Genomic DNA, 10,469 nt, shown 5'->3' with positions numbered 1-10,469 from the left:
GCATAAATGTCGGTTTCGAAAGTTAACGCAGTTGCGTTTGGTTGGCGGATCTGCACATCTGTACTAAATCTTTTTTTTATAACTAAACCAAGCTAGACCACTGTCGTTTCCAATGGGAACAAATGAGTCATAGTGGGCAGAAAAAGGAAGGAGGTGGGCTGAGCCAAGCACGAGCTAGCGAGATCCTATTGAAGCTTTCTAGGGCTGCGTCTGCATATTTCTGTTAGGGAACGCCTACTCTGAAGTGCGCGTGTGCAATAACTAAATAACTAAATTCAAATCTGCACTCCTGCTAAACACGGTTCATAACGGATTCTAGTTTTGAGAACAGAAATGTCGGCTAAAATCCATCTCGTTCTATCTTCTCTCCCTGCAGGCCAGTGGGCTTCCTCAACCATATTTGATAATGAGTGGAAACGTAAAGCTGATGCTTCACATTTATACAGCCGGTGAAGTATCTCTCATTGTTCTGTCTTTGACTGTACTGAGACTGAGGTAGGCATGGCAGGTAGCTCAGATGGGAGTAAGTCTGAGCTGGATGAAGGTAGGATTAGTGGTGTCTACTTAAACGACTACGGAAAGAAAATAGGAAAAGGTACAGAAGAGGGGATGATGGTGGATTTACCACAGATGGGGACATGCATGGAAGGGGGAATTTAGAAGTGCAAATGGGCAGAAAAGAAAACCTGTGGTTTGAATTGAAGAGGGCAGTCAACAAGAGCAGATGAAGGATGTCAAGGATCTGGAAGGATTCTGTATGGAGGAATGGGCTAAGATCCCTCCCAATGTGTTCTATAACTAAAACACATTTTAGAAGGCTCAGTGCTGTTGTCCTTGCAAGGTGAGGTATTGAAAGGTACTGAAAACATGGGTGTAATTCAATTTGCCCCCTACCTTGTTTGTTAAACAAATTCTCTTTCTATGAGCAATTGTATTACAATAAAATAATTTCCCAATTTTTGGAGCATACAATTTAGCTCAGTAATTTCTGTCCATCTTTATCAAGGGTTCAATAATTTGGGACCCTAGTGTATAATATAATGTAGGGTCATTCCCTGTAGTATTATTGTAGTAGAGCTTCTCAGTCTTGCTACCAGTCTTCAAAGTTGCTTAGACAAGAATGAGCTCAGAGGAACAGTATTTTTGAGAAAGTTTGCTAATATCAACCAACAAGTTCACCAATAGACAGCATTAGAAATTAATGTAATGCAGCTATCAAAATTCAGTTAATAGCCCCGGACTATTATTCCTCCTCCACCAAACTTTACAGTTGGCACAATGCATTGGAGCAGGTAGCGTTCTCTTGGCATCCGCCAAACCCATATTCGTCCGTCAGACTGCCAAGGACTGGAACGAATTGCAAAAATCATTGAAGCTGGAGACTAGAGGTCGACCGATTATGATTTTTCAACGCCGATACCGATTATTGGAGGGCCACAAAAAAAGCCGATACCGATTAATCGGCCGATTCTTTTTATTTAATTTTTTTTTTTAAATTTTTTGTAATAATGACAATTACTAGTGGAAAGCTAGTGGTTCCTTTTAACATGAGTCTTCAATATTCCCAGGTAAGAAGTTTTAGGTTGTAGTTATTATAGGAATTATAGGACTATTTCTCTATACGATTTGTATTTCATATACCTTTGACTATTGGATGTTCTTATAAGCACTTTAGTATTGCCAGTGTAACAGTATAGCTTCCGTCCCTCTCCTCGCTCCTACCTGGGCTCGAACCAGGAACACATCGACAACAGCCACCCTCGAAGCAGCATTACCCATGCAGAGGAAGGGAAACAACTACTCCAAGTCTCAGAGCGAGTGACGTTTGAAACGCTATTAGCGTGCACCCGGCTAACTAGCTAGCCATTTCACATCGGTTACACCAGCTTAATCTTGGGAGTTGATAGGCTTGAAGGGGTGGGTATAATTTGTGGAACGTTCCAACAGGGATCTGTTCCAAAAAATGTAAAGTAAAAGGTTGCCAACCAACAACGCATACAAAGTAGCAACGCATACAAACCTAGCTAACTAGCTGCCGAATAGGCATCAACTCACCACGTAGCTTATTCTTAATGTTTGTCCATAGGCAAACAGAAATTTTTCGGAATAAACGTGATGAGTGAAAAACGCAATGAAATAGACCACTCCCTACCCGGTATCTTATTCTGCCGCTATACAACTTTGTATGCGTTGTTTTTTGGAAACCTTGTTATTTACGAAGTTTTTGGAATAGATTCCTGTTGGAACGTTCCACAAATTATACCCACCCAGGTTGAAGTCATAAACAGCGCAATGCTTGAAGCACAGCGAAGGGCTGTTTGAATGAATGCTTACGAGCCTGCTGGTGCCTACCACCGCTCAGTCAGACTGCTCTATCAAATCATAGACTTAATTATAATATAATAAACACACAGAAATACGAGCCTTAGGTCATTAATATGGTCGAATCCGGAAACTATCATCTCGAAAACAAAAGTTATTTTCTTTCAGTGACATACGGAACCGTTCCGTATTTTATCTAACGGGTGGCTAAATCTAAATATTCCTGTTAGGCATTGATGTTTATGGTTAGGTACATTGGTGCAACGGCAGTACTTTTTTCGCAAATGCGCTTGTTAAATCAACACCCGTTTGTCGAAGTAGGCTGTGATTCAATGAAAATTAACAGGCACCGCATCGATTATATGCAACGCAGGACACGTTAGATAAACTAGTAATATCATCAACCATGTGTAGTTAACTAGTGATTATGTTAAGATTGATAGTTTTTTATAAGTCTAATGCTAGCTAGCAACTTACCTTTGCTTCTTGCTGCCCTCGCGTAACAGGTAGTCAGCCTGTTAATCCTTGTGGAGTGCAATGTAAGGCAGGTGGTTAGAGCGTTGGACTGGTAACCGAAGGTTGCAAAAACGAATCCCCCCCTGAACAAGGCAGTTAACCCCCGTTTCTAGGCCGTCAACCCCCGTTTCTAGGCCGTCATTGTAAATAAGAATGTGTTCTTAATCTGACTTGCCTAGTTAAATAAAGGTGTGTAAAAAAATAAAAAATATATTTTTTAAAATCGGCAAATCGGTGGCCAAAAATACTGATTACCGATTGTTATGAAAACTTGAAATCGCCCCTAATTAATCGGCCATTCCGATGAATCGGTCGACCTCTACTGGAGACTCATATCTCCCTCTCTAACTTTAAGCACCAGCTGTCAGAGCAGCTCACAGATCACTGCACCTGTACATAGCCTATCTGTAAATAGCCCATCCAACTACCTCATCCCCATACGGTTGTTGTTTTTTTTTGCTCCTTTGCACCCCAGTATCTCTACTTGCGCATTCATCTTCTGCACATCTATCACTCCAATTCACTCACGCTAAATTGTAATTTCGCCACTATGGCCTATTTATTGCCTTACCTCCCTTATCTTACCTCATTTGCACACACTGTATATAGACCTTTCTATTGTGTTATTGACTGTATGTTTGTTTATTCCATGTGTAACTGTGTTGTTGTTTGTGTCGCACTGCTTTGCTTTATCTTGGCCAGGTCGCAGTTGTAAATGAGAACTTGTTCTCAACTGGCCTACCTGGTTATATAAAGGGGAAATAAAAATGGTGATACTTGATACATTACTCCAGAGAGTGCGTTTCCACTGTTCCAGAGACCAATGGCGGTGAGCTTTACGCCACTCCAGACGACGCTTGGCAATGCGTGTTGAGATCTTAGACTTGTGTGCGGCTGCTCGGCCATGGAAACCCATTTCATGAAGCTCCCGATGAACAGTTCTTGTGCTGATGTTGCTTCCAGAGGCAGTGTGGATCTCAGTAGTGAGTGTTGCAACCCAGGACAGAGAATTTTTATGCGCTTCTGCACTCGGTGGTCCCATTCTGTGAGCTTGTGTGGCTTACCACTGAGCCGTTGTTGCTCCTATACGTTTTCCACTTCACAATAACAGCACTTACAGTTGACCGGGGCAGCTCTAGCAGGGCAGAAATTTGATGAACTGACTTGTTGGAAAGGTGGCATCCTATGACGGTGCCACGTTGAAAGCCACTGAGCTCTTCAGTAAGGCCATTCTACTGCTAATGTTTGTCTATGGATTTTATACACCTGAAATCGCCGAAGGGGTGTTTAAAAAAAAAAGTTAAAACATACAATCTACTTGCAGTGAAGCCACTCAACATCACATGTCCACATACTTTTGTATATATAGTGTAATTAGGTACTGTCACTGACTTGTCATGTCCACATACTTTTGTATATATAGTGTAATTAGGTACTGTCACTGACTTGTCATGATTGACTTCACTGCATTTATCAACCTGTCTTATTACCTTTGTGATACTGTAAATGAATAGTTTATTTTCTTTATATTTAAAGGGCATAGCTTTGTACATGGACAAGGACACGTTCCAAGTCTTTCTTGGAATGGTGGGCTGACTAAAAAAAGGAAGACACAGTCATGAGAAAGTCCATCAGCCCTGCAGAGAGACTGGCTGTGATCCGAAACGCTTTCTGTTAAAAGGAGAGACATTCACATCTCTTGCCTACGTATTCTGAATAAGTTGCTATGCCATCTCAGAGATTGTCATTGAGACATGCAAGGTGCTGTTAAGTGAACTGAAGACAGACTATCTGAAGGTGAAAAGCAATAGCCCAGGGATAAGATGGCACCGATAGACATTGCCACCTTGTTTCAGGCTCCTAAGCAACTTTGCCTTTATATATGCTGTATTTACAGTTGAAGTGGGAAGTTTACATACACCTTAGCCAAATACATTTAAACTCAGTTTTTCACAATTCCTGACATTTAATCCTAGTCAAAATTCTCTGTTTTAGGTCAGTTAGGATCACCACTTTATTTTAAGAATGTGAAATGTCAGAATAATAGTAGAGAATGATTTATTTCAGCTTTTATTTCTTTCATCACATTCCCAGTGGGTCAGAAGTTTACATACACTCAATTAGTATTTGGTAGTATTGCCTTTAAATTGTTTAACTTCGGTCAAAAGTTTCGGGTAGCCTTCCACAACCTTCCCAAAATAAGTTGGGTGAATTTTGGCCCATTCCTCCTGACAGAGCTGGTGTAACTGAGTCTGGTTTGTAGGCCTCCTTGCTCGCACACAGACTTTTTCAGTTCTGCCCACAAACTTTCGATTGGATTGAGGTCAGGGCTTTGTGATGGCCACTCCAATACCTTGACTTTGTTGTCCTTAAGCCATTTTGCCACAACTTTGGAAGTATGCTTGGGGTCATTGTCCATTTGGAAGACCCATTTGCGACCAAGCTTTAACTTCCTGACTGATGTCTTGAGATGTTGCTTCAATATATCCACATAATTTTCCTGCCTCATGATGCCATCTATTTTGTGAAGTGCACCAGTCCCTCCTGCAGCAAAGGACCCCCACAACATGATGCTGCCACACCCGTGCTTCACGGTTGGGATGGTGTTCTTCAGCTTTCAAGCCTCCCCCTTTTTCCTCCAAACATAACGATGGTCATTATGGCCAAACAGTTCTATTTTTGTTTCATCAGACCAGAGGACATTTCTCCAAAAAGTACCATCTTTGTCTCCATGTGCAGTTGCAAACCATAGTCTGGCTTTTTTATGACGGTTTTGGAGCAGTGGCTTCTTCCTTGCTGAGTGGCCTTTCAGGTTATGTCGATATAGGACTTGTTTTACTGTGGATATAGATACTTTTGTACCTGTTTCCTCCAGCATCTTCACAAGGTCCTTTGCTGTTGTTCTGGGATTGATTTGCACTTTTCGCACCAAAGTACGTTCATCTCTAGGAGACAGAACACGTCTCCTTCCTGAGCGGTATGACGGCTGTGTTGTCCCATGGTGTTTATACTTGCGTACTATTGTTTGTCCAGATGGACGTGGTTGAAAAATTACTTGTCATGCACAAAGTAGATGTCCTAACCGACTTGCCAAAACTATAGTTTGTTAACAAGAAATTTGTGGAGTGGTTGAAAAACCAGTTTTAATGACTCCAACATAAGTGTATGTATACTTCCGACTTCAACTGTATATGAACAGGATAGATTCACTGATTTCATTTTCCTTGTTTCCCAGTTGGCACTACATCACACCATCCCTACTCCTACTATTGGCACATCGCTCAGCATTCAGGTTAAGCCAGAAGTCGAGTGCAACACCAAGAGTCTAAGAAAAAAAGTTTAGCTGAAACTCCAATACCTGTAAGGATGAATGCCACACATTATCCTGGGTCGTGTTCAGTATGACGAAAACATTTTGAAACTAGGTGAAATGAGGAGGTAGCCTACTACCAGAACCTTTTCAAAGAACACAGATTTTCATTTTCCCTTACAAAATGCTTTGCTACGGTGCCGAACTGAACACGACCCCAGTGTTTTCTATGGGCAAAGCCACTTAAGTATCCAGTAAATTGATTATTATGCTTTTGTCAAAATCAAACTTCAATGTTGTACAGGCTTATGGGTTTCTCTGTCTTTTCTGTCACAGGTATGAAGAAATGGAGCAGACAACCAATATGGTTATAGATTTGAGGATGTTGTCTGGCTTTGCCCCTGACCCAGAACCCTTGGAGAAGGTGAGATTTTGTGATAAGACCTAAGTTCACTTGTGACAATTTCGCACGTGGTGAACTTGGACATGAAACAGTGCAGTTTCAGTGCACTCAATATCAATTATCAGTAAATGGCTTGTCTTTACAGCTGAGGGGTTCCTCTCTTGTGGATCGTGTCGATATCAAAGATGACCATGTTTTAATCTACTCGATGGAGGTAAGTATACTTTAATTTAGGCTTACAGTGGATAATCATTCAAACCAACAGACATCAGTTGAAAATTGCTGTCACTTAAGCTACTGTTGTAATATCAATGTTCGACATGATATCATAAACAACATAGCAACAAATTAGTCTTAGATTGTTTAAACACTTGTAATGGCACTCTCAAAATAATAGAATGAATAAGAAATGATAGAGTATATGAAATATACATATCATACACTCTAGGTAGCATATTTGTTTAGACACAAAGTATTGCGTTCTTCGCAGTCAGCAAAGCTAAAATTGTATTTCTGTTTAGAGCATTTCGTATTGTGACCAAAATAGTTTTTTTTGTTTTTCAACAGTTATCAGACTGTGTCAGAGTAACAATGTTTATTACAGCAACAAGGCAGCCAAAGGACAGGTCAAGGCAGGGGTTGATAACCAGAGTAGTGGGGGAAAGGTACAGGACGGCAGTCAGGGTCGGGTCAGGCAGGGGTTGATAACCAGAGTAGTGGAGGAAAGGTACAGGACGGCAGGCAGGGTCAGGCAGGGGTTGATAACCAGAGTAGTGGAGGAAAGGTACAGGACGTCAGTCAGGGTCAGGCAGGGGTTGATAACCAGAGTAGTGGAGGAAAGGTACAGGACGTCAGTCAGGGTCGGGTCAGGCAGGGGTTGATAACCAGAGTAGTGGAGGAAAGGTACAGGACGGCAGTCAGGGTCAGGCAGGGGTTGATAACCAGAGTAGTGGAGGAAAGGTACAGGACGGCAGTCAGGGTCAGGTAGGGGTTGATAACCAGAGTAGTGGAGGAAAGGTACAGGACGGCAGGCAGGGTCGGGTCAGGCAGGGGTTGATAACCAGAGTAGTGGAGGAAAGGTACAGCACAGCAGTCAGGGTCGGGTCAGGCAGGGGTTGATAACCAGAGTAGTGGGGGAAAGGTACAGGACAGCAGTCAGGGTCAGGCAGGGGTTGATAACCAGAGTAGTGGAGGAAAGGTACAGGACGTCAGTCAGGGTCAGGCAGGGGTTGATAACCAGAGTAGTGGAGGAAAGGTACAGGACGTCAGTCAGGGTCGGGTCAGGCAGGGGTTGATAACCAGAGTAGTGGAGGAAAGGTACAGGACGGCAGTCAGGGTCAGGCAGGGGTTGATAACCAGAGTAGTGGAGGAAAGGTACAGGACGGCAGTCAGGGTCGGGTCAGGCAGGGGTTGATAACCAGAGTAGTGGAGGAAAGGTACAGGACGGCAGTCAGGGTCGGGTCAGGCAGGGGTTGATAACCAGAGTAGTGGAGGAAAGGTACAGGACGGCAGGCAGGGTCAGGCAGGGGTTGATAACCAGAGTAGTGGGGGAAAGGTACAGGACGGCAGTCAGGGTCGGGTCAGGCAGGGGTTGATAACCAGAGTAGTGGAGGAAAGGTACAGGACGACAGGCAGAGTCAGGCAGGGGTTGATAACCAGAGTAGTGGAGGAAAGGTACAGGACGGCAGTCAGGGTCAGGCAGGGGTTGATAACCAGAGTAGTGGAGGAAAGGTACAGGACGGCAGTCAGGGTCAGGTAGGGGTTGATAACCAGAGTAGTGGAGGAAAGGTACAGGACGTCAGTCAGGGTCGGGTCAGGCAGGGGTTGATAACCAGAGTAGTGGAGGAAAGGTACAGGACGGCAGTCAGGGTCGGGTCAGGCAGGGGTTGATAACCAGAGTAGTGGAGGAAAGGTACAGGACGGCAGTCAGGGTCGGGTCAGGCAGGGGTTGATAACCAGAGTAGTGGAGGAAAGGTACAGGACGGCAGTCAGGGTCGGGTCAGGCAGGGGTTGATAACCAGAGTAGTGGAGGAAAGGTACAGGACGGCAGGCAGGGTCAGGCAGGGGTTGATAACCAGAGTAGTGGGGGAAAGGTACAGGACGGCAGTCAGGGTCGGGTCAGGCAGGGGTTGATAACCAGAGTAGTGGAGGAAAGGTACAGGACGACAGGCAGAGTCAGGCAGGGGTTGATAACCAGAGTAGTGGAGGAAAGGTACAGGACGGCAGTCAGGGTCAGGCAGGGGTTGATAACCAGAGTAGTGGAGGAAAGGTACAGGACGGCAGGCAGGGTCAGGTCAGGCAGGGGTTGATAACCAGAGTAGTGGAGGAAAGGTACAGGACGGCAGTCAGGGTCGGGTCAGGCAGGGGTTGATAACCAGAGTAGTGGAGGAAAGGTACAGGACGGCAGGCAGGGTCAGGTCAGGCAGGGGTTGATAACCAGAGTAGTGGAGGAAAGGTACAGGACGGCAGGCAGGGTCAGGCAGGGGTTGATAACCAGAGTAGTGGAGGAAAGGTACAGGACGGCAGGCAGGGTCAGGCAGGGGTTGATAACCAGAGTAGTGGAGGAAAGGTACAGGACGGCAGTCAGGGTCAGGTCAGGCAGGGGTTGATAACCAGAGTAGTGGAGGAAAGGTACAGGACGGCAGTCAGGGTCGGGTCAGGCAGGGGTTGATAACCAGAGTAGTGGAGGAAAGGTACAGGACGGCAGGCAGGGTCAGGTCAGGCAGGGGTTGATAACCAGAGTAGTGGAGGAAAGGTACAGGACGGCAGGCAGGGTCAGGCAGGGGTTGATAACCAGAGTAGTGGAGGAAAGGTACAGGACGGCAGGCAGGGTCAGGCAGGGGTTGATAACCAGAGTAGTGGAGGAAAGGTACAGGACGGCAGTCAGGGTCAGGTCAGGCAGGGGTTGATAACCAGAGTAGTGGAGGAAAGGTACAGGACAGCAGGCAGGCTCAGGGCAGGCAGAGTGGTCAGGCAGGGGGGCTCAGAGACAGGACAGGTAAGGGTCAAAACCAGGAGGGCGAGGGAGAAAAAGAGACTCGGGAAAAGCAGGCGCTGAGACAAAACCGCTGGTTGACTTGACAAACAAGACGAACTGGCAACAGACAAACAGAACACCGGTATAAATACACGGGATAATGGGGAAGATGGGCGACACCTGGAGGGGGGTGGAGACAATCACAAAGGCAGGTGAAACAGATCAGGGTGTGACAACAGGTTTTATTGTTTCATTCAGGTGACCAGGCTGAGGCTGAGTACGTCTTCCCGTGTGCCATTGGTGAGCTCCTTTATATCTTAAATACTTTGTAAAATATTTTGTATAACCACAAATGTGTACACTGGATCAGTGTTTCTTTCATCATATATATTACATTATATATATCATTATTATCTCTAAAAATGACAACATTTTGTTCATCCTTTATGAATGCTAACCCTAATCATTGTTTGGCCTCCGAAGATTAAAGAAGAAAATGAAGAAAGATAAGTGAATCCCGGTTAAAGCCCTATTGTGTGTGTATTTTTCACAATTCAACCATGGAACTGGAAATCAAGTTTTTCATTAAATCCTTTGTCTTGTGCATTATATTCTGATTGTTTTGCATTTATTGAATGTCACACTTTGTGGCAGGGCATGCATGACTCAGGATTACACAATTCATAGTCAGGCTCTACTAATAACACAAATTAGTCACTATTATAATATCTATTATATTATTACGTATTAGTGATGGGCATCAATATGGAAAGTCCATATCGATATCAATTGCATTTTTACATTTGATATCGATACTTCGGAATTTATTGTACTTGCTGTTTATCCCTATATGTGATGTGAAGTGTAAAATGTGTTTGATCTTGATGAGCCACCGTAGTAGTCGCGTCATGTTGGATCTTGATGAACCATAGTAGTGGTTG

At 44.3% G+C, this 10,469-nt stretch overlaps 1 protein-coding gene across 2 annotated transcripts; it reads left to right on the top strand.

Annotated features, from left to right (window-relative positions):
- Window positions 1-123: 123 nt before the first annotated feature.
- LOC115162905 (pregnancy zone protein-like) lies at window positions 124-10,139 on the top strand. Of its 2 annotated transcripts, none has more exons than XM_029714410.1 (5): window positions 124-841; window positions 6,485-6,572; window positions 6,697-6,765; window positions 9,787-9,828; window positions 10,012-10,139. In XM_029714410.1, the coding sequence occupies exons 1-5, from the start codon at window positions 732-734 to the stop codon at window positions 10,036-10,038; spliced, it is 336 nt and encodes a 111-aa protein (XP_029570270.1). In that variant the 5' UTR covers window positions 124-731; the 3' UTR covers window positions 10,039-10,139. The 2 variants fall into 2 exon arrangements, 1 of the variants encoding a protein (XP_029570270.1); XR_003869664.1 differs by lacking the exon at window positions 124-841 and adding an exon at window positions 6,006-6,198.
- Window positions 10,140-10,469: the final 330 nt, after the last annotated feature.

Source organism: Salmo trutta, chromosome 26 (assembly GCF_901001165.1).
Source record: "Salmo trutta chromosome 26, fSalTru1.1, whole genome shotgun sequence".
Lineage (NCBI taxonomy): Eukaryota > Metazoa > Chordata > Actinopteri > Salmoniformes > Salmonidae > Salmo > Salmo trutta.
The sequence above is the reverse complement of the archived record's forward strand: the minus strand, read 5'-3'. Positions and strand labels throughout refer to the sequence as shown.

Bases quoted from the DNA above. Each gene is read 5' to 3' on its own strand.
- LOC115162905 (XM_029714410.1), top strand. From the start codon at position 732: ATGTCAAGGATCTGGAAGGATTCTGTATGGAGGAATGGGCTAAGATCC. The intron at 842-6,484 runs GTGAGGTATTGA...TTTCTGTCACAG, and splicing joins AGTGCTGTTGTCCTTGCAAG to GTATGAAGAAATGGAGCAGA. The intron at 6,766-9,786 runs GTAAGTATACTT...TGTTTCATTCAG, and splicing joins TTTTAATCTACTCGATGGAG to GTGACCAGGCTGAGGCTGAG.